Consider the following 25,234-nt stretch of genomic DNA (forward strand, 5'->3'; position numbering starts at 1 on the left):
ATCTGAAGGAGGTAATATTAATTGAAGGTCATAGATAATAGCAAAGGTCTTTTTTCCAGAGTAGGGGAGTCCAAAGCTAGAGGGCATAAGTTTAAGATGAGAGGGGAAAAATTTAAAAGGGACCTGGGGGCAACTTTTTCACAGATGCTGGTGAGTGTATGGAACAAGCTCCTGGAGGAAGTGGGAGAGGACAGTACAATTACAACATTTAGAAGGCATTTAGGCAAATACATGGATAGGAAAGGTTTAGAAGGCAAATAGGATCAGTTCAGTTTAGGAACTTTGGTCGATATGGACAAATTGGACTGGAAGGTCTGTTTCCATGCTGTATGTATCTGTGTGTCTGCCACATCAGAACTTGGCTACTTTAATTAATTGCCCATTCTATCTGCTACCATTCTTATATGTCCAAAACATCACTTCACGACCTTCTTTCCACATTGGGTCCCATGCACCACTCATTGTATTATTCCTGCATTCAAGTCCCAAAAGAACGTAACATAAAACAGTACAGAATAGGCCCTTCAGCCCTCAATGTTGTGCTGACCTTTTATCCTACTCTAAGATCAAACTAACCTACATACACTTCATTTTACTATCATCCATGTATCTATCCAAGAGTCGTTTAAATGTCCATAATGTACCTGACTCTACTGCCACTACTGCAGTGCATTACACCCACCCACCACATTCTGTGGAAAGAATCTACCTCTGACACCTCCCCTAAACCTTCCTCCAATCATCTTAAAATTACGCGCCTTCATGATAGCCATTTCCCCCCGGCAAAAAGTCTCTGGCTATCCACTTTATCTATGCCTCTCATCATCTTGTACACCTCTATCAAGTCACATCTCATCCTTCTTCACTCCAATGAGAAAAGCCCTTGCTCCCTCAACTGTTCTGCAATGGATATGCCCTCCAGTCCAGGCAGCATCCTGGCAAATCTCCTATGCATCCTCTCTAAAACTTCCACATTCTTCCAAGAATGAGGCAACCAGAACTGAACACAATATTCCAAGTATGGTCAAACCAGGCTTCACCGAGCTGCAGCGTAACCTCACAGCTCTTAAAACTCAATCCCCCTGCTAATGAAAGCCAACACACTATACGCCTTCTTAACAACCTTATCAACTTGGGTGGCAAATTTGATGAATCTATGGACATGGAACGCAAGATCCCTCTGTTCCTCCACATTGCCAAGAATCCTGCCTTTAACCCTGTAAACTGCATTCAAATTCGCCCTTCCAAAATGAATCACTTAACACTTTTCCAGATTGAACTCCATCTGCCCCTACAGTCCAGTTCTGCATCCTGTTTATAGACCAGTTAGTTTGACCTCAGTGGTGGGAAAGATGCTGGAGTCTATTATAAAGGATGAAATTATGACACATCTGGATAGTAGTAACAGGATAGGTTAGAGTCAGCATGGATTTATGAAGGGGAAATCATGCTTGACTAATCTTCTGGAATTCTTTGAGGATGTAACTCTGAAGATGGATGAGGGAAATCCAGTAGATGTAGTGTATCTGGACTCTCAGAAAGCTTTTGATAAAGTCCCACATAGGAGGTTAATGAGCAAAATTAGGACGCATGGTATCGGAGGCAAAGTACTAACTTGGATTGAAAGTTGGTTGGCTGATAGGAAACAAAGAGTAGTGATAAACGGCTCCATTTCGGAATGGCAGGCAGTGACCAGTGGGGTACCGCAGGGATCAGTACTGGGACCGCAGCTTTTTACAATATATGTTGATGATATAGAAGATGGTATTAGTAATAAAATGAGCAAATTTGCTGATGATACTGAGCTGGGTGGCAGGGTGAAATGTGATGAGGATGTTAGGAGATTACAGGGTGACCTGGACAAGTTAGGTGAGTGGTCAGGTACATGGCAGATGCAGCTTAATGTGGATAAATGTATGTTTATCCACTTTGGTGGCAAGAACAGGAAAGCAGATTACTACCTAAATGGAATCAATTTATGTAAAGGGGCAGTACAGAGAGATCTGGGTGTTCTTGTACACCAGTCAATGAAGGTAAGCATGCAGGTGCAGCAAGTAGTGAAGAAGACTAATAGCATGCTGGCCTTCATAACAAGAGGGATTGAGTATAGAAGCAAAGAGGTTCTTCTGCAGCTGTACAGGGCCCTGGTGAGAGCGCACCTGGAGTACTGTATGCAGTTCTGATCTCCAAATTTGAGGAAAGACATTCTGGCTTTTGAGTGAGTGCAGCGTAGGTTCACGAGGTCAACTCCTGGAATTAACTTACACTGAAAGACTGGAGCGACTGGGCTTATATACCCTTGAGTTTAGAAGACTGAGAGGGGATATGATTGAGACATATAAGATTATTTAAGGATTGGACACTCTGAAGGTAGGAAACATGTTTCTGCTGATGGGGGAGTGCCGAACTAGAGGACACAGCTTAAAAATACAGGGTAGACCATTTAGGACAGAGATGAGGAGAAACTTCTTCACCCAGAGAGTGGTGGCTGTGTGGAATGCTCTGCCCCAGAGGGCAGTGGAGGCCCAGTCTCTGGATTCATTTAAGAAAGAGTTGGATAGAGGTCTCAAGGATTGTGGAATCAAAGGTTATGGAGATAAGACAGGAACAGGATACTGATTAAGGATGATCAGCCATGATCATATTGAATGGTGGTGCAGGCTCGAAGGGCAGAATGGCCTACTCCTGCACCTATTGTCTATTGTCTACTGTCAATGTCCCATTGCAACCTACAACAGCCCTCCACACTATCCACAACTCAACTAACCTTTGTATCATCGACAAACTTACTAACTCAAGTCATTTATAGAAATCACAAAGAGCAAAGGTCCCAGAACAGATCTCTGTGGAACACCACTGGTCACCATGTTCTGGGCTGAATACTTTCCATCTACTACCAACTTCTGTCTTCTATGGGCCAGCCAATTCTGTATCCAGACAAACAAATTTCCCTAAATCCCATGCCTCCTTATTTTCTGAATGAGCTTACCATGGGGAACCTTATCAAACACCTTGCTAAGATCCATGTACACCACATCCACTGCTCTACCTTCATCAATGTGTTTTGTCATATCCTCAAAGAATTCAATAAGCTTCTGAGGCATGACCTGTCTCTCACATAGCCACGCTGAATATCTCTAATTAAGCTATGCTTTTCCAAATAATCATAAATCCTGTCTCTCTGAATCCTCTTCAATAACTTGCCTACCACCAATAAGACTGACTGGTCTATAATTCCAAGCATTACCCTCATTCCCTTTCTTGAACAAGGGAATAACATTTGCCACCTTTCAATCATTTGGTAATACTTCAGTGGACAGTGAGGATGCAAAGATCATCGCCAAAGATGCAGCAATCTCTTCGCTTGCTTCCCAAAGTAACCTTGAATATAGCCTGTCTGGCCCAGAGGACTTATCTATCCTCATGTTTTTTGAAATCTAACACATCCTTCTTCTTGATATCAACTATATTCAAGCAAATCAGTCTGTTTCATGCTGTCCTCCCAATGACAAGGTCCCTCTCACTAGTGAACACTGAAGCAAAGTATTCATTAGGGACCTCCTCTGACTCCAGGCACAAGTTCCCTCCACTATCCCTGATCAGCCCTACCCTCACTCTGGATTATTGGTGCTGGAAAAGCATAGCAGTTCAGGCAGCATTCCACCTCTTTCCACCCTACCTCTTGCAAAAATGCCATTCCATATTCCCAATTCCTCCGCCTCCGCCATATCTGCTCCCAGGAGGACCAGTTCCACCACAGAACACACCAGATGGCCTCCTTCTTTAGAGACCGCAATTTCCCTTCCGTGGTTAAAGATGCCCTCCAACGCATCTCGTCCACATCCCGCACCTCTGCCCTCAGACCCCACCCCTCCAACCGTAACAAGTACAGAACGCCCCTGGTGCTCACCTTCCACCCTACCAACCTTTGCATAAATCGAATCATCCGCCGACAGTTCCGCCACCCTCCAAAAAGACCCCACCACCAGGGATATATTTCCCTCCCCACCCCTTTCCGCAAAGACTATTCCCTCCGTGACTACCTGGTCAGGTCCACGCCCCCCCTACAACCCACCCTCCCATCCTGACACCTTCCCCTGCCACCGCAGGAACTGTAAAACTTGCTCCCACACCTCCTCCCTCACCTCTATCCAAGGCCCTAAAGGAGCCTTCCACATCCATCAAAGTTTTACCTGCACATCCACTAATATCATTTATTGTATCCGTTGTTCTCGATGCAGTCTCCTCTATATTGGGGAGACTGGGCGCCTCCTAGCAGAGCGCTTTAGGGAACATCTCCGAGACACCCGCACCAATCAACCACACCGCCCCGTGGCCCAACATTTCAACTCCTCCTCCCACTCTGCCGAGGACATGGAGGTCCTGGGCCTCCTTCACCGCCGCTCCCTCACCACCAGATGCCTGGAGGAAGAACGCCTCATCTTCCGCCTCGGAACACTTCAACTCCAGGGCATCAATGTGGACTTCAACAGCTTCCTCATTTCCCCTTCCCCCACCTCACCCTAGTTCCAAACTTCCAGCTCAGCACTGTCCCCATGACTTGTCCAGACATGTCCTACCTGCCTATCTCCTTTTCCACCTATCCACTCCACCCTCTCCTCCATGGCCTATCACCTTCATCCCCTCCCCACTCACTTATTGTACTCTATGCTACTTTCTCCCCACCCCCACTCCCCTCTAGCTCATATCTCCATGCTTCAGGCTCTCTGCCTTTATTCCTGATGAAGGGCTTTTGCCCGAAACGTCAATTTCGCTGCTCCTTGGATGCTGCCTGAACTGCTGTGCTCTTCCAGCACCACTAATCCAGAATCTGGTTTCCAGCATCTGCAGTCATTGTTTTTGCCTACCCTCACTCTGGCCATCCTCTTGTTCCTCACATTAATGAGGAATGCCTTGGGGTTTTCCTTAATCCTATCCGGCACGGCTTTTTCATGACCCTTCCAGCTCTCTTAATTTCATTCTTCAGTTCCTTCCTGGCTACCTTGTAACCCTCTAAAGCCCGATCTGATCCTTGCCTCCTCAACCTTAAGTAAGCTTCTTCCTTCTTCCCCTTGACTAGATGTTCCACATCTCTTGTCACCCTACCATCTCTCCCTTGCCTCAGTGGGATGAACCTATCCAACACCCACAGCAAGTGCTCCCTAAACAACCTCCACATTTCTTTCCTGAGAATATCTGCTCCCAATTTATGCTCCACAGTTCTTGCCTAATAGCATTGTGATTTGCCCTCTCCCAATTAAATACTTACCCATACTCTCTACTGCTTCCCTACTATCCCTTCCTTGGCTATTGTAAAGGTCTGGGAGTTGTGATCACTATCACCGAAATGCTCTCCCACTCAAGAGAGCTGACACCGGACCTGGTTCGTTGCCAAGCATGAAATCCAATAAGGCCGCCCCTCTAATCGGCCTTTCTACATATTAAGTCAGGAATCCTTCCTGGATACACCTGACAAAATCAGCTCCATCTAAACTATTTGCACTGAGGAGGTTCCAATCAATATTAAGGAAGTTGAAGTCACCTATGACAATAACCCAGTTACTTCTGCACCTTTCCAAAATCTGCCTCCCAATCTGCTCCGCCATGACTCTGCTGCTATTGGGGATGTCTACAGAAAACCCCCGATAAAGTGACTGCTCCTTTAACCTGTTTCTGTCTTCCACCCCATAATGACTCTGTAGACAAACCCTCCTCGACCACCTCCCTTTCTGCAGCTGTTATCCTATCCCTGATTAGCAATGCTACTCCGCACTCTTTTACCTCCCTCCCTATTCCTTTTGAAACATCTAAACCTTGGAACATCCAACAACCATTCCTGTCCTGTGATATTCAAGTCTCCATCTTGGCCACAGCATCATAGTGTTAAGTACTGGTCCATGCTCTCAGTTCATCACCCTTATTCCTGATACCTCTTTTGTTTAAATAGATACACTTCAACCTATTGCAGAGACTGCAACTTTGCCGTATCAACTTTCTGTCCTTCCTCACAGACTGTGTGCACGCTGTATCTACCTGTTCACCAACTACAACATCTGATCTGCAGGTCCGGTTCCCATCCCCCGGCAATCTAGTTGAAACTCTTCCTAAGAGCTCTAGCAAACCTCCTGGCCAGGACATTGGTGCCCCTCCAGTTCATCCTCCCTGTACAGAACCTCCCTTCCCCAGAAGGTGTCCCAATGATTCACATATCTGAAGCCCTCCCTCCAACATCAGCTCTGCAGCCATGTGTTCAGCTGCACTCTCTCTCTGTTCTAGCCTCACTAGCCCATGGCACCAGTAGCAATCCTGAGATTACTATTCTGCTCATTCTGCCTTTTAGCTTCCAACCTAACGCTCTATATTCACTCTTCAGGTCCTCACCCCTCTTCCTAGCTATGTCTTTGGGATTGATGCATACCACGACTTCTGGCTGCTCACCCTCCTCCTTTAGAATCCTATAGACTCGATCGGAGACATCCCTGACCTGGAACCCGGGAGGCAACTTACCAACCGGTATGTTTTGTCTTCTTTTCTCTGCAAACTCTTCCAGCTGTGTTATGCGGTCATCTTCCCCTGATAGTTTTCTAATCCCAGTCACTTTACACATCTTCCCTACTCTGCATCCCATCATTGGTGGTGTCTTTGGAATGCTAATTCCTTCCCTAAACAACGCCTCCACTCCATGCCTCTACACTTGCACAGTCTCCTTTAGACCCACCTCTCTAACATTATCTTCATTACATTATCTTCATTAACTCAGCGTCAACTGTCTTCTCATGCACCTGTGAAGGGCTTTGGAAAATTCTCCTATCACTGAAGACATCAAGCAGCCAATCCAAGCAATTGACGAATAGCAAAAGCACCAGTGGCTTGAACAATATCAAAAATATATACTGTTGATCAAAATTAGGCCAGAATTTAAGGCAATGGATAAGTTCAGAGTTTACAGTTTTGCCACTATTTTTTTGAAAGAACATTATAAGGCAACAGAAAGTATACAAAACGAGTGGGCAGAAATGCTTCTCTTAGAAGTGTTAAGCAGTTTCTAACCAAACTTAATCCTTAAGTTTCATTCTATTTCCTCCTGAATTTGTGATAGGACAAAGGAAACCAGCACAAATGGAAATCAAGAAGTACAACCTAGGGCATGCAAGTGTTCAGAAGTCAACAAAAATATGTGCCCCTGAACTAAATATGGTGCATCTTCAATCCATATTAGATAGACTGAATTCAATCATACTTACCAGTATGAATTTTCTCATGTCTCTGCAACAAATATTTTTGAATGAACCGCATGCTACACTGGCTGCACTGATACGGCTTTTCACCTTACAACAAAAAGAAAATAAAATCATAGCAGAATACCATATTCACAGAGAAAAAAACATTAAAATAAAATAGAAGATGTCAAAATCCAACATAATATAAAATCTATTTAATCAGGTACTGTTAAGTACTGGCTAAAATCGAACGTGTATATAATTCATAAACCAAAGGGCAAGTTCAAGGTTTACCAATTATACAGAAGATCAAACAAGTTTCCAAAACATTGTATGTCCAATATTTCGCTCTTCTTCAGTGTTATATCTGTACATTACAAATTACGTATTAATACCTGCATGAGATTCATATATGGAATCAAAACAATTTTTAAAATTGTCAACAGCTTGGTATAAAGTAATTAGTTGTTCACCAAGGGACAGGAAAAAAACAAGGCTACAAATAATAATTAGATTCAATCAAATGTAATAATTTGCATTTAAAACAATTATTATTGATTTTGCACTTTAGTGTAATAATATGTTACATTAAATGCTTTACTTCTTAAATGTTAGGTCTAATGTTATGCTCTAATTTGTGATAGAGCAGGTAGTCAAATTCTTAATCAAAAGTTAAGTTTCAAAAATGGTCTTAAAAGGTGGAAAAACAGATGGATAATTGAGTAATCGTCACGAAAGCAGAAATCTTAACAGTATGACAATATGGTCAAATAATGAACATTGAATCAAATATGCAAACAATGTGGTTCAGTCTCAATCAGTAACAAGTCAAGTGTGGGGTGTTGGAAAAGCAAAGCAGGTCAGGCGGCATCCGAGGAGCAGGAGAATTGACGTTTCAGGCATAAGCCGTTTCCTAATAACTCTCAATTCTGATCTCCAGCATCTGCAGTCCTCACTTTCTCCTCAATCAGTAACAAGAAAGGGATAGTGCGGAAACAGAGTTTGTAGAGGAAACCAAAGATAATAATTTGGGCCTTTCCAATATTTTGCTAGAGGAAATTTCTGTGCATCCAGTAATGGGTGCTGGACCTTAGAGGTACAATGGTAGTATGTTAAGGCCAGCTAACATCAGCACACATGAAAACAATATGAAAACAAAAGCTTTGTTTTCAGGTGAGTCATTGCGCATCAACATGTGAATGAAAAATAAGAGGAAATTAAAGAGAGGTCATTGGAAGACACAAGAGGTAACGGTGAATGAAGACACGGCATTACAACAATTGGAAACTCAAGAATGAAGCCAAGCAGTGCAGACTAACTCAGCTGTGAAGACATTAAAAGTGGATTATGGCTTAATCCTATCAATGGCTTCACTGGGTGAGAAGGATGAGGTGAGATAATTTATATTTGTCACAGTAATTTGGGATATGAAAAGATTTACATTCCATTGACTGCCCACAGCCTTCAATCGTGTACTGAATTTTTGTCAGTAAAGTTCAACAACGTTTTGTATATTTTGAAAATAGGATCTAATGAACAGCTTTATATGCAGCAGACCAGGTATACCTGTATGGATGAAAACATGTCTTTGTAAGTGGTAATTGGTACGAAAGGCAGCATTACAGTGCTCACAGATATGAGATTTCAGGCATTTTAGCCCAAGTGATCCATCTTCATTTATCGTTAGAATCTGAAGAAAAAAATGTGTGGAAATCCAAGTTTCAATCTTATTCCAACATAGACCACATTAGTCAAGTTACCAAGCTATTCATTTTATGATAAACAACAGATATGGAGCTAAAATTCAATGTCAATATTAAATTGAACACAAGTGAATTTTGACAGGCTTTCTTTTCCAATAAAATAATGGGAAATTAGGGCTGAATAGTTTACAAGGAAAATACATCTATCATTAGGTAACAAAAGCCAAAGGAAATAATCTACTGAAACTTAAATCATCAACATTAAAAAAATACACAATCTTATACATAATGATTCTATTATAAACTTTAAACTGTTTTTCCCTCCTTAATGTACCAAGGAGGTGTGAGTATTTTGCCCACAGATATCCGCAGCTCTTAATTCCTCAAGCAGCACTTAACCCATCAGATAGATCCACAAGTGCATGTCTTCATGGTGCCATTGAGAAAATTGACAAGCCCAATCTTCTTATTCAATGTTGACACCTGCAAGTTTCAGCACATGTCACCTGGAAAATGACCAGGGGTTGGAACTCTTGCTGAATTCTTTTGCTCCTTCATACAAGGGCGCTGTAACACCTCACAGCTCATATCTTCCTCATGAAAATTCTCACTGGGAACTTGCTCATTACATTTACACCATCTCACAGAAACAAATCTTTCAAAGCTTGCTAAACAAAAACATTTTATTTTGAAATTCTCTTTTCATCCTTCCTTCTGCTCTGATCTCACTGTTGCATTTGAGAATTTTTACATAAAGTTTCAACTTAGGTTCAACATAAGCATCCACTCTCCCAGGGAATGTTTATGAAAAACAATAAGTCACTGAATGAAGTGATATCGAGAGTCAAAGAGAAATCACAGGCCTCTCTTGTTGAGCTCACTGCAGTACCATATGGAAAAATATCATTTCAGCTGCTTGTAGCAAGTCAGCACAAGAATGTTAACCTGACTGCTCAAACTGCAAATACACAAATTAGTTTAAATATATAGAAAAGATGAATAATAATCAGTACAAACTATGTTTACAGAAATGAAATAAAGCGTACTGTTTTCTAAAGAGGACAGCAAAAGCACTTTCTCGGCACCATCTTTCAAATTAATTAAGCTTTTAAAAGTGGTCACTCACTTTGTATATTGAGAAAGTTATCACTAAAGCCTGTGGTTAGCTCAGTAGTTGCCTTCCAATTCACTGCTGACTAGATTAAAGCCAGCTACATTTTTCAAAACCCTTTTGAAATACAGTTAAAACCATTTATCTCAACTATATTACACACAGAGTTAAAATTAGAACAATAAAATGGTTACAGCACAGAAGAAAGCTATTCAGGCTGTTCGATCTAGGCCAGAACACTGCAAAAGCCACTCAAATAAAAGTGTTGCCCAGTAAATCTTCTCTCTTTGGATAATTATTCAATCCTCTCTTGAAAGTAATGTTTGAATCTGTCTCCACCATTCAACCATGCATAGGATTCTATATACTAAGTACTTGCTGTATCAAGTGCTTTTCTTGATGCTGCCTCTGGTTCTCACTTCAATCACCTGAAATCAAAGACTTCTGGTTCTCCAGCCCTCTGTCACCAAGACCAGCTTCTCCGCATCTGCTCTGTCAAGACTGTGCATGATTTTGAACACATCGACTCAAATTTCTATTTAAGCTCCTCTTCACCAAGAAAAACGACTCTAGTCCATCCACCTAACTGAAATTCCTCATCCCTGGAAGCATTCTCAAAGTTATTTTCCACAACGCCTCCATATCTTTCCCAAAAAGAGGTTCCAGAATTACACACAATACTCCAATTGAGATCAAACCTCAAAGCTAGAGGCTAAAATTTAGAAAGTGAGAATATTAACTGGGAAAATGTGAGGTTGCTCACTTTGGCAGAAAAAAACTACACAATCAGATTATTATTTACATAGGGATAGCATGCAGAGTGCTACAATACAGAAGGATTTGGATGGCTGTGTACTTGAATCACGAGGAGTTAGCATGCTAATATGGCAAGTAATTAGAAGGCAAATTGAAATCTGGCCTTTACGGCAAACAGGGATTGGGTATAAAAGTAGGGAAGATCTGGTCTCCTCAAGGAAGAATATACTTTCACTGGAAGCTGTTCAGAGAAGGTTCATTAGACTGACTGCTAGGAGGAAAGGCTTTTCTCACAATGCAAGTTTGAGCAGGTTGGGCTCTTGCTCACTGGGAGTTTAGATGAATGAGAGGTTCATTTAACTGAAATATGTAAACAATGTAGAGGCTTGATAAGGTAGATGCTGAAAAAATGTTTTTCCTCATGAGATAAACTAAAACTAGGAAGCATGTTTAAAATTGGGGATGAAGAGTAAAAGTTCTTCTCTCAGCAGTTGTTGGACTTTAGAATTTTCTTAAAGACAGCAGTGAAGACTGAATCATTGAATACATTCAAGACGAAGTTACAGATTAATCATTGACAAAGAATTGATATTATAGGGGACAGATGGGTGAAGTTACATTAAGGCCATAATAAGATCAACGGTAATCTCACGGAATGGTGAAACAAATTCAATGAGCTGCATGGTCTACTCTTTTTCATATATTTTACGATTATTAATACAGAGGGTCCCTGATTTACATAAATCCATCTTACGAATGCTCACAGATATGAAGGCAAACCCATATAGGCATGTACTTTTAAAAATCTGACATACAAACATTTCCTGTACTTACAAAAGGCTGCTTCATATTGTCCTGCACTGTGTTCTGACTTGCAAACAAATCAACGTGCAAGCGGACTCAGGAACAGAACCCGCTCACAACCTGTGGACTGCCTGCATATTTCAAGAAGAACAGAGGTTCTAGTACTGACCCCTGGGGATCTATCACCCCCCAAACTGAAAAACAACTGTTCACATCAGTTTCTGAAAACTCAAGACTGTTTCATATTCATGCTGCCAGTCTTTTATTCCATTATGATTGGTTTGGTTCAATGACAGTGTCAAATACCTTGATTAGATTCTTTGTGAAGTAGAAATGATAGCAATCAAACCTCACAAGCCAAAGTGTTCCTGAACTATGTATCTTGTTCCCTTGTCTGTAGGTGTGAAAACTAGCTGGAAAACATTTATTCTTTATAAGTTGCATTATTATTTACCTTAGATGGAGAACGTTGCTTCCGTTTCTTCTTCTTTTGCAAATCTATTGGTTCCTTTTGTTGCCCTTTATCTTTCTTCAGTTGTCCAGCTTCATCAGCATATTGGATTTCCTGTTTTACATTTACCTTTAGAATGACACAGTGGTTCAGAAATTAAATTGACTTCAACTATCATAGAAAATTATGCCACCACTGCACAGCATTAATGAAAGTTACTGCAGCATATGCCTTCTGCTATTGAAAAATGGAAAGATACTGCATGTTTGAGGGAATTATATAGTTTGATAGCTTTTGACTGAAGTTTAACTAAGGACAACATTGCAAAAAATACGATAACAGTTGCTGTCTGACCATCCATTTAACTCCACAATTCTGAAACAGGAGAAAATGATAGCAATGAACCAGGTATTTGGGCCAAAGTAAATGATGGCACATAATACTGTATCAAAGTTATAAGGACCGCTTAAAATGATTCATGTTAGAAAATGCTAAAAACAAATCAAATAAATCCAAAGAAAGGTGGAGTCCAGAAATGTGATATCTGTAATGAGAAAAGGTAGGTGAACTGATATGCTACACATTTTTGTACTTCGTTTTCCATTTTCCAGCACCCCTTGTTTTTCCTTTATATTTTACTCATTCTGTAGCATCCAATTCCATCTAACTTAGAATCATAAAGTCTCTACAGCGTGGAAACAGGCCCTTTGGCCCAACAAGTCCACATCAACCCTCCAAAGAGTAATCCAACCAGACTCTATTTACCCCTGACGAATGCACCTAACCTACACATCCCTGAACACTATGGGCAATTTAGCATGGCCAATTCACCTACCCTGCACATCTTTGGATTGTGGGAGGAAACCAGAGCAACTGGACGAAAACCCACGCAAAATACAGGGAGAATGTGCACAGACAGTTGCCCAAGGTTGGAATCAAACCCGGATCCCTGGCACTGTGAGGTAGCAGTGCTAATCACTGAGCCACTGTACACCCTAACTTAATTGAAAATGCCTCGCATCCATCATCAACTCAACCCAATATGCTTTTTCTCCCTCACAAATAAGCCCAGACTGCCATCAACGCAAACTATATATACTCAATGTATCTATGTAATTTTTGGTTGAGGCTTTTAAAATAATTGGTCTGTAAGACAATTCAATTGAGCTGGTGTCCACACTGTGTTCAGTGAATCAGACACGCTGCCAAGTAAATGAATTTTATGTGCGTCTCTCTTCTCGCCTACAAGAATGGCTCTAGGAATGAAAACCCTCTGATATGAGGATGGAATGAAGAAGCTCTTCTTGGAAGACAAGGCAGCTAAGAAGAGAGGTTTTCAAAATCATGAACCAACTGGATCCAGTAAATAGGAAGCAGCTGTTCCAATTTGTAAAAGAAACAAAAGGAAGAACATTTGTTTAAAGTGATGGGCAAACAACGCAGTGATGATGGGAGAAAAAAAACGTTTTCACACGGTGAGTAGTTAGGGTACGGAACACACTGCCTGGAAATGTGATGGAGGCAGGTTCATTGCATTGGATGATAATTTGGGTAGAAATGGTGCTTAGGGAGAGGGGGTAAAAGCAGGAGATTGGCACTAGGTAATGGAACCGGTGCCATCACGACGAGCTCAATGGCCTATTTCTATGCTGTAACAATTCTGACATTCAGTGACTATTAAAGATGATAACAAACTAATTGCAACATCAAATATTCATCAGTATGGATAAAAGAAATTTCAGTCGTAACATGTCAAAACAAAAACTTCCTAGGTTTCTAATGATGCTAAGAAACTCAGTACAACTCAGTTAAAGAATACTTCCTCATTTGTCGTAGTCACATCAATCGAGCTTGCAGATATTATTAGGCAAAGTACCAGCATGGTTTCTGGCAAGCACTTGCGGAGTGACATTTCAAGTTTTAACAAAAACCGAGGCAGTGGTTTATGCTACTTCAAGACTATTATCTTCATCTGCAGCTGTCCCAATGCTCACCCGACTGGCCTCCTATCTTCAATCCACTGTAAGTTTAAGCACATTCAAAGCAATGCTGTCCACAAACTAACCATATCACTGAACTACCTTCATTCGCAATTTAAAATTCTCATCTTCTTATTCAAACAATTCTGCAGGCTCACTAATCCACATTGCTGTAGTAATATTCAACCCTCCAAGTTGTCATGACTTCTGCACCTGTACAATTCTGACCTATTGCACTTTACTAATTTCCACTGGCAGTCATGGATTCAGCTGCCTGCGTCCTAAACTCAAAAGCTCTCTCCTTAAACCTTTCTCTTCCTTTAAGAGGTTCCTTAAACCTACCTCCAATATTTTTTGTTATCTGCCACATTTAGGGGCGGCATGGTAGCTCAGTGCTTAGTACTGCTGCCTCACCAGGGTCCCAGGTTCGATTCCAGCCTCGTGCGACTGGCTGTGTGGAGTTGCACATTCTCCCAGTGTCTGCGTGGGTTTCCTCCAGGTGCTCGGTTTCCTCCCACAATCCAAAGTTGTGCAGGCCAGGTGAATTGGCCATGTTAAGTTGCCCATACCATTAGGTACATTAGTCAGAGAGAGATGGGTCTGGGTGGGTTACTCTTCAGAGGGTCACTGTGGACCTGATGGGCCGAAGGGCCTGTTTCCACACTGTAGGGAATCTAATTTAATCATTCTCTCCTATTTTGGCTCATTATCAATTTTTATCAGATTATATTCCTGTGAAGCAAATGGGGAGGTTTTCTACATTGGTAGAACTGTCGAGTTAAGTTGATGCTAACCTGGTCTCAAACCGAAAGGTTACTCATGGGCAAGAAATCACTGATTTTGTTTTATTTTGATATTGATATAGAGGACAGTTACTGATCTAGCAACAATGGAGTGGAAATTACATGCTACAAGCCAGTGTTTTTGGTGGGGAGGCACATAAAATAAAAAAGTGTGCAGCCCACTATCTTACCACCCACTCTCAAGCACGTTCCTCCATAGAGGGAGCACAAACCAAAATCAGCAGCTCACCCACCATAAATAAATAAGGACCAACTTAGCAGGTTAACAGTTCAACTGACCCCAATATTGCTCTGCACACACCATAACACAATTGGTGTGAGCAGACAGCCGGGAAGGGAAGTTTTTTTTAATTTAATCAAGTGTGGGTAAAAGTGAGTAAATTGTTTGGAAAGTAACCTTCGCGTATCGGGGGCATTACCCAGAAGATAGGAGTCATGCTTCCATCCTTCCCACATGGAACTTAAAATCCATTACAGTACGCCCCCTTCAGGTTTCCAAAGGTGCCACACCTATTATCCCTTACTTCCCTGGGTTTATGGATTGATTGGGGCCTTCATCCTCAGACTGGTTGTAGTCTCAGCAGCAGCCATGCTGGAGCTCTAGCACTGTCAACACTACAGGAGTTGCTGGCCAGTCAGGTTAGCTGGGAACTCCAGAGGGTGGGGCATCCTCCCATCCAGAATCCCTTAACAAAGCTTGCTACAGCTCATTTTAACTGTCGGGCAGGCTTGTTCAAAGCCTCTCAACAGCCTGTGACTTTCCATTCTCTCCTCTTCGGCACCATACTTTGCTGTTCATTGTTTCATATTGAGAGGTTGTGCACAATGTACAACCTCATGTGTAGAACTTCACGCAAAGTGTATTAAGCACCTTTCTGCCATTCAAGTACATGACTACTGACGTATGTCACAGCTCCATTCATACCTTGATTGCATATTCCTAATACCATGACCTAACAGGGAAGGACGTATACACATTGGAAGCAATTAACAGAAGTTTACTCAACTAGTAACTGAAGTGAAAACAAATAACTGGAGAAACTCAGCAAGACTGGCAGCATCTGTGGAGAGAAAGCAGAGACAACGTTTCAAGTCCAGCGACCCTTCTTCAAAATCTTCAGACCCTTCTGAAGGGTCAATCAACCTCAAAACATGAATTCTGCTTTCTCTCCACAGACACTGCCAGACTTGATGAGTTCCTCCAGTTATTTCTGTTTTTACTTTGGATTTCCAGCATCCGCAGCTCTGTTTTTTGTTAGTAAATGGAATAGTTGTCTAATGAAGAATTGGTAGACAGGCTAGGTTTGTAGACAAAGGTTACAAAACTAAAAAGATGGCTTGACAGAAACAAAATCTTGAGGGATCAAGAGAGGATGGAAACGAAAAGATTGTTTCCCCTTGTCATTGTTTCAAAACAAGAGTACACTTAAGACTGAGATGAGAAGAGAGAAAATTGTTTCTCGAAGGGCTGTCTTTGGAACTCCCTTCCTCAAAAATGGAAGCACAGCCTTTGCATATTTTTAAGGTAGAGGGATGAAAGTTCTTGATAAGCAAGAGGGTGGATGTGAATCTGGAGTAATTAGATCAGCCATCTTGAATGACAGAGCAGCCTCAAGGATTGAGTAGCCTACTCCTAATACACGTGTTAAATATTACAACAGAATATCAAATTAAACTTAAAAGTTAACTCTAAAAGCCAGTGTACCATGAAATTAGATCCTTCATTTTCAGAGACAGTGAATTCTCCAGTTTTATTGGAGTATTTAATAATAATAGTGAGTATTATATGAAAATAGCTAATAATGTTGTTTGCAAAACATGGCAACATATAAAACAAAAGCAAACTTTTTTCCCCCTCTCCCAGGAGGTGACAGGCTTGGGAGACCAGGCAGTCTTCTCCTGCTCATCTTTTGTATACTTATGCCCAAATAAAGCAAGAAGAGTTTAAAACCACTGATAAAATTCGTGCCACCGCTAAGAATGCACTGTTGCCAAACCGCATTCCCTCACATGGAAATAAAGGTTAAGTAAAATGGTACCACTTACATTTAATTCATACGATAACTCTTGAGGGAGTCTTTCATGTCCATCATTCTCATCATCATCATTTTTAACCGTTTCCTCGTGGATCATGAGTTCATCATGTGAAATAAGCTCCTCCTGTGGGAGAGCACTTTCCTGCAAAGCAGTTTCTTGTTGGAGAATTTCTTCATGAGAGATTTCCCTCTCTTCTAATACGGTTTCTTGTGCTCCTATATGTACAGAGGGCTGATCCGGGACTCCTCCCACCACAACCAGTGGTCTGGAAGACTGCATTTCATTTATACTGCCACATTTAAGAAAAATCCGGTCAAGCTTGTCTTCAATATTCATTCTTCAGCAGAACTTTTCTAAAAACTAGAAGACAATATATTTTGATAACTAATTAGCAACAATAAAAACTTACCATGACCATTATATATTATTACATAAAAGATCTGAATCGTTGGAGCTGAGCAACTCATACACTTGCTTTCCACTGCATTTATTACTTCCTGATTCGACAATAACCATTAAGAATAGTGTGTATCAGTAATTTATTATGTTTGGCATTCAATGATAAGTAAATGGATCCACATGTGAATGCAACATACTATCAAGACATTACTACGAACACTTAATTAACTACTCCCTTTCACTATTGCCACCAGTACAATGCAAATTAAAGTCACTTATTTTCCATTCTCAAAATTCAACTTACTGTTCTTTTAAAAGGTCTTCAAACTTATCATTCTAATTCAGTTCTTTACATCTCTTCCATAAATGCCAATTCAAGCTTCTTTCCATTGTGTCGATCACATTGAAAATACTTCACCTACAATTACTAATGACGTTCTGTGACTATTAACGTGTTGCCGAAATAAACACAACCTAATAGACAGCATTAACTTTTATACATGACCCACAACTTGTATGTGAGTCATTCTACAGTCTAGCTCCAGATACTCATCCCATTCCTAAATCAGCTCCTCTCCTACCATGGGAGGCATCACTCCCACCGTGTCCTAATAATTTCTCCAAAGTCCATTGCAATTCTATGTCTATACTAACCCACAATAGAAAATATCCATAGTACATTATTAGAACACATATATAAAATTGCTTTCCACATGAAGTTTTCTAAAGGCCATAACTTGCTATTTCAACATCAGAAATACCAAATCTATCTTATTCCGCCCATCTGATAATTTCAACTGATTGCACAAATTGAATGTTGAGTTGTCTCCTTTTCCACCTCCAGCTAATCTAATCTCACTCTGCAACCCTAAAATTGTTATCTTTGGTTATATAAATATTTCAGTTTGGAGGAATTCCAGGGGCAATCTACACCATTCCCTTGTTATATTTGATATTCCAAATCAAATTTGTTGGCAAAAACATTTCTAGTTCCTTCTTCAAATCGAGTATGTTTTCTTGTTTCATCATCTGTGCAAATTACAAAAAAATATGCATTTTCTATTTTCTTTTGTCATCTTTAAAGGCAGAATTTCTTTACTGTTCCCTTAACACACATTCCAAAATGATTCAAATTATTCTGACACTCTGCAGATCATGTTCTACCCTGTGCAAACAGCCAAATACTCATCATGCCTTAACAAATTATTCCCTTCCTACTCTCCGCAACAGAGGAACATTTAAAATCTGCTTCCTCACTGATGCTTCAGCAAGCATTACGAGATCTATAGATTATCTTATAACCTCCTCTCACTGTGTTTCCCCCTCTCACCCCACTCTACTATTAAAGCGATATACCAGAGGTACAGTTGATAACTCATGCCCTAGATGGGTCCGTTCTCTCAATACTGGGCATTCTCCAGCACAAATTGGCTTTCATAGTTGAACATGCATAACATGTTATTTGTGCTAAAAGAAGCTTTGAACCATTGTGCCTTTCAGCTCATTATTCTTAATCAGATAAGTCTATTCAGCTTTCTACATCTTCCATCTCTCCTCAAACTTTACCTCTTTTAGCAAATTTTTGGTCACTTCTCTGAAGGTTGTTCCCACGGTCTGTTCAGTATTCACAATTTCCCTTTAAAGCAGCACTAGATGTTATATTACATGAACACCGCTATGCAAATGTAACCAGCAATCAGTACAAATCAAGAGTATTGTAACCAGATAAGATCAGCCACATGCAATTCAAGTCTATTTGTACATTCAAAATATTCAGGTACATGTACTTCATTCACACTAGCATTTCTTAGTCACCAACATATATGGCTTTATATAAATTTCTTGACAGCAAATAATTACAAAGGTATGGTTTTGGTGTGACTATCTTATTGGTGAACAAATTCCATTTAGAATACTAAGAACTATCAAAATTAGGTGCCAAGATAAACGCAACTTAATGGGCAGCATTAAATTAACGTATATACGTGACCCACAAAACTCCGCAGCAAGCATCTAAGCTACTCTAAACGTCAAAAAATGTGTACCTTTTGTTCAAACTCAATTTCCATGGCATCTGTACCAAGGTATCTTTGCACCTAAGATGGTGCCTTAAGTGTTGACTCGCAAACTTTTCATTGTACTCATGTGAGTAGATGTGGCAAAGTTAATTCAATTCATCTGTGGTCCAAAAGTTAACATGTACGAAGAACACAATTTTAACGAATAACCTGCTTGGTAAATTTAAATCTGTAAGTTTTTTAAATTATAGATGAAATTACAGCATACAGCTACAAGTAACTGTAATACTAAAGCAAGTTTCACACATCTGACAATGGCACTCATAGAGTCATAGAAACAGACCCTTCGGTCCAACCTGTCCCAACCCAATCTAGTCCCACCTGCCAGCATCTGGCCCATATCCCTCCAAACCCTTCCTATTCATATACCCATCCAAATGCCTCTTAAATGTTGCAATTGTACCAGCCTCCACAACTTCCTCTGGCAGCTCATTCGATACACGTACAACCCTCTGCGTGAAAAAGTTGCCCCTTAGGTTTCTTTTATATCCTTCCCCTCTTCCCCTAAACCTATGCCCTCGAGTTCTGGACTCCCCGACCCCAGGGAAAAGACTTTGCCTATTTATCCTATCCATGCACCTCATAATTTTGTAAACCTCTAAGGTCACCCCTCAGCCTCTGACGCTCCAAGGAAAACAGCCCCAGCCTGTTCAGCCTCTCCCTGTAGCTCAGATCCTCCAACCCTGGCAACATCCTTGTAAATCTTTTTTGAACCCTTTCAAGTTTCACACCATCTTTCTAATAGGAAGGAGACCAGAATTGCATGCAATATTCCAACAGTGGCCTAACCAATGTCCTGTACAGCCACAACATGACCTCCCAACTCCTGCACTCAATACTCTGACCAATAAAGGAAAGCATACCAAACGCCTTCTTCACTATCCTATCTACCTGCGACTCAACTTTCAAGGAGCTATGAACCTGCACTCCAAGGTCTCTTTGTTCAGCAACAAGTCCTGCTGAGATTTGCTTTCCCAAAATGCAGCATCTCGCATTTATCTGAATTAAACTCCATCTGCCACCTCTTAGCCCATTGGCCCATCTGGTCAAGATCCTGTTGTAATCTGCGGTAACCCTCTTCGCTATCCACCACACCTCCAATTTTGGTGTCATCTGCAAACTTACTAACTGTACCTCTTATGCTCGCATCCAAATCATTTATGTAAATGACAAAAGAGTAGAGGGTCCAGCACCAATCATTGTGGCACTCCACTGGTCACAGGTCTCCAGTCTGAAAAACAACCCTCCACCACTACCCTCTGTCTTCTACCTTTGAGCCAGTTTTCTATCCAAATGGCTAGTTCTCCTGGTATTCCATGAGCTCTAAGCTTGCTAACCAGTCTCCCATGGGGAAACTTGTCGAACGCCTTACTGAAGTCCATATAGATCACATCTACTGCTCTGCCCTCATCAATCTTCTTTGTTACTTCTTCAAAAAAACTCAATCAAGTTTGTGAGACATGATTTCCCATGCACAAAGTCATGTTGACTATCCCCAATCAGTCCTTGCCTTTCCAAAAGCATGTACATCCTGTCCCTCAGGATTCCCTCCAACAACTTGCCTACCACCGAGGTCAGGCTCACCCATCTATAGTTCCCTGGCTTGTCTATACCGCCCTTCTTAAACAGTGGCATCACATTTGCCAACCTCCAGTCTTCTGGCACCTCACCTGTGACTTTCGATGATACAAATATCTCAGCAAGAGGCCCAGCAATCACTTCTCTAGCTTCCCACTGAGCTCTCGGGTACACCTGGTCAGGCCCTGGGGATCTATCCACTTTTAACAGTTTCAAGACATCCAGCACTTCCTCCTCTGTAATCTGGACATTTTGCAAGATGTCACCATCTATTTCTCTACAGTCTATATCTTCCATATCCTTTTCCACAGTAAATACTGATGCAAAATATTCATTTAGTATCTCCCCCATTTTCTGTAGCTCCACACAAAGGCCACCTTGCTGATCTCTGAGGGGCCCTATTCTCTCCCTAGTTACCCTTTTGTCCTTAATATATTTGTAAAAACCTTTTGGATTCTCCTTAATTCTATTTGCCAAAGCTATCTCATGTCCCCGTTTTGCCCTCCGGATTTCCCTCTTAAGTATACTCCTACTTTCTTTATACTCTTCTAAGGGTTCACTCAATCTATCCAATCTATACCTGACATATGCTTCCTTCTTTCTCTTAACCAAATCCTCAATTTCTTTAGTCATCCAGCATTCCCTATAGTTACCAGCCTTCCCTTTCACCCTGACAGGCATATACTTTCTCTGGATTCTTGTTATCTCATTTCTTAAGGCTTCCCATTTTCCAGCCATCCCTTTACCTGCGAACATCTGCCTCCAATCAGCTTTCAAAAGTTCTTGCCTAATACCGTCAAAATTGGCCTTTCTCCAATTTAGGACTTCAACTTTTAGATCTAGTCTATCCTTTTCCATCACTATTTTAAAACTAATAGAATTATTGTCACTGGCCCCAAAGTGCTCCCCCACTGACACCTCAGTCACCCGCCCTGCCTTATTTCCCAAGAGTAGGTCAAGTTTTGCACCTTCTCTAGTAGGTACATCCACAAACTGAATCAGAAAATTGTCTTGTACACACTTAAGAAATTCCTGTCCATCTAAACCTTTAACACTATGGCAGTCCCAGTCAAAGTTTGGAAAGTTAAAATCCCCTACCATAACTACCCTATTATTCTTACAGCTTGCTGAGATCTCCTTACAAGTTTGTTTCTCAATTTCTGTTTGACTATTGGGGAGTCTATAATACAATCCCAATGAGGTGATCATCCCTTTCTTATTTCTCAGTTCCACCCTAATAACTTCCCTGGATGTATTTCCAGGAATATCCTCCCTCAGCACAGCTGTAATGCTATCCCTTATCAAAAATGCCACTCCCCCTCCTCTCTTGCTTCCCTTTCCATCCTTCCTGTAGCATTTGTATCCTGGAACATTAAGCTGCCAGTCCTGCCCATCCCTGAGCCATGTTTCTGTAATTGCTATGATATCCCAGTCCCATGTTCCTAACCATGCCCTGAGTTAAATCTGCCTTCCCAGTTAGGCCTCTTGCATTGAAATAAATGCAGTTTAATTTATTAGTCCTACCTTGTCCCTGCCTGCCCTGACTGTTTGACTCACTTCTGTTCTCAGCTGTACCCATCTCAGATCGAGCTCTTTCCCCACTGGTCCCGGTCCCACCCACCCCCCCACCTTACTAGTTTAAATCCTACCAAGCAGTTCTAGCAAATTTCCCTGAAAGTATATTAGTCCCCTTCCAATTTAGGTGCAATCCGTCCTTCTTGTACAAGTCACTTCTATCCCAAAAGAGATTCCAATGATCCAAAAGTGTGAATCCTTCTCCCATACACCAGCTCCTCAGCCATGCATTCATCTGCTCTATCCTCCTATTTCTGCCCTCACTTGCTCGTAGCACTGGGAGTAATCCAGATATTACTACCCTTGAGGACCTTTTTAAATTTCTGCCTAACTCTCTGTAATCTCCCTTCAGAGTCTCAACCTTTTCCCCTCCAAGGTCATTGGTTCCAATGCGGACAATGACCTCCTGCTGGCCCCTCTCCACCGTGAGAACATTCTGCACCCTCTCTGAGACATCCTTGATCCTGGCACCAGGGAAACAACACACCATTCTGCTTTTTCTCTGCTGACCATAGAAACGTCTGTCTGTACCTCTGACTACAGAATCCCCTCACACGATTGATCTCTTGGAAGCCGACGTACCCCTCGTTGCACTAGAGCCAGTCTCAATACCAGAAACTTGGCTGTTTGTGCTACGTTCCCCTGAGAATCCATCACCCCCTACATTTTCCAAAACAGCATACCTGTTTGAAATGGGTATATCCACAAAAGACTCCTGCTCTAGGTACCGACCTCTCTTACCCTTCCTGGAGTTAACCCATCAATGTCACTGTATCTGAGACTTTCCCCCTTCCTATAACTGCCATCCATCACATGCTGTTGCTGTTGCAAATTCCTCATCGCTTCTATCTGTCTCTCCAACTGATCCACTCGATCTGATAAGATTGGCATCCAACAGCATTTATGGCAGATATAATCCGCAGTAACCCCTAAACTCTCTTTAAACTCCCACATCTGACAAGAAGTACATATCACTGCGAAGGCCATTTTTGCTCCTTCACAATCTACAGACCCAGAAAATAACACCGTCTTATTCCACTACAAACACTGCCCAGGTTAAATTAATAGCAATGCCTTATATTTTAAGATTAATCAAGATACTTATCTCCAAAAACATATAATCAAGAAAGAATCCACTATACTCACTACTGCAGCCTTTCTCTTGGGACAGATTTAAAACAACAATTAACTTATCGGATTCTGTGCTGTGAACTTTGCCCAACAGTTCCTCCAAGATTAGTTGTGAATTTCACTGTTTGTTAAATTTTCCCAGATGCACTCTGATGTCCAACGATACACGAGTTCAAACAGCAAAGGTGGTAACTGTGCAGCTTCTCTCTCTCTCTCCTGCACTGTCCTCACCATGTGCTTCCTTTGTCTGCTCTTCTCCCTTTTAAACTGCTGTTGCTTTGACTTTTTTTTTCCAAAGTTCCAAAACAATGCAACAGCAAATAAAACAGTAATTGCTGCTCCTGGAATTCGAGGAAATCACCTCCAACACCTAAAATACCTCAAAAAAAAAAGGAGCAGCTCTTACAGCCAGAAATTTTTCCCGTCCTCCATCTTGGATTACCCAGAATTTGTCGCAAGGCAGAGAAAACTAATTTGGTGAATGCTAGAAGACTCAGCAATTTCCCACTGCTCAATACAGCTCCAAAAAATAAAACTGTTAACTCTGTATTTGACCTTTTATAAACAGAATACAAGTTTCAGTTCTCAGGTGTTCAAAATTCCACTGGCCTTCTGCACAACATCATTGAACTGTTGCACATTACGGACAGGTAGGTGCAAAAGTTTGTACTTTTCAGAAGTATGGGTTATGTGCTCAGAATTATTGTAAAGCAGCAATCAGTATGTATCTCAATCACAGCTGCTGAGTTCAGAACCCAGAATTTCTTTAGAAAGAGCCTGAACCATGGATGTAAGTTTGCTCGCTGAGCTACAAATCTTCTCAAAACTCTAGCCTGTACTATCTCCAGCTTGTCATCCATGGAATCCAATAAAGTGTCCAAGCAAACACAGAGAATGATGGAGAAACTCAGTAAGTCTGGCAGCATCTGTGGACAGAAAAACAGAGTTAACGTTTTGAGTCTGGTATGATGCTGCTTCAGACCAAAGGCTTTTCCTGTAAGAGAGCCCCAAACAAGCAATGGATCCTGAACATAAGAACAAAACAAAAATTCTTTCGTTCCAAAACATAATTTTCCTCCTTTTCTCATGTCAAGTTCTTATTCAACTATCAACCATCATAGTTAATACCATAAGAGTTATTGATAACAATTTTAACAGAAGCACACAAAAACAACCAAAAATGTTTCAAGTATTCAAATCCGGATAACTACTAAAAACAAACAAGTATTTAGGTAGTCAGAAATTCCAAGTATCATATGTATAGCTACATTAACTGAACACAATGTTGCAATATTTTCTCACCTTTTTGCAAACCAAGTTAACACATTCTGAGATGTGTTACGTTACAGTGGGTTCCTAAAGCATCATCAGTTCTGTAAACCACAGCCCAAATGATCAATGAGTGCACTGCAGCCAGTGAAGAAAAACATTATTTGAAAACTTACACAATTTTCACAACGGTATTAACACAGAAATCAAAAAAGCCAAAGTTCCTTTTAACTGTAAAAACTCAAATATAATACTTTGTTTTTAGCAAATTGTGTGCTCTATGCAAAAGATCAGTGCTGATGTCCAAAACATGTTTTTTTTCTCTTCGATGACCTCATAT

The 25,234-nt window shown here is 41.1% G+C and overlaps 1 protein-coding gene across 5 annotated transcripts in view; it reads right to left on the reverse strand.

Moving 5' to 3' along the window:
• The window catches only part of znf148 (zinc finger protein 148), a 58,408-nt gene that overhangs the window by 13,455 nt on the left and 19,719 nt on the right, over positions 1–25,234 (reverse strand). For 3 of the 5 annotated variants that reach the window (XM_072579580.1, XM_072579581.1, XM_072579584.1), the window contains 5 exons: positions 24,928–25,032; positions 16,874–17,224; positions 12,049–12,174; positions 8,787–8,910; positions 7,245–7,328 (listed from right to left, as the gene is read on the reverse strand). In XM_072579580.1, coding sequence (XP_072435681.1) covers positions 7,245–7,328; positions 8,787–8,910; positions 12,049–12,174; positions 16,874–17,200 — 661 coding nt within the window. In that variant the 5' untranslated portion in view covers positions 17,201–17,224; positions 24,928–25,032. The remainder of the gene's footprint in view (positions 1–7,244; positions 7,329–8,786; positions 8,911–12,048; positions 12,175–16,873; positions 17,225–24,927; positions 25,033–25,234) is intronic. The other 2 variants (XM_072579582.1, XM_072579583.1) reach the window with 2 other exon arrangements.

This window comes from Chiloscyllium punctatum, chromosome 10 (assembly GCF_047496795.1).
Source record: "Chiloscyllium punctatum isolate Juve2018m chromosome 10, sChiPun1.3, whole genome shotgun sequence".
NCBI lineage: Eukaryota > Metazoa > Chordata > Chondrichthyes > Orectolobiformes > Hemiscylliidae > Chiloscyllium > Chiloscyllium punctatum.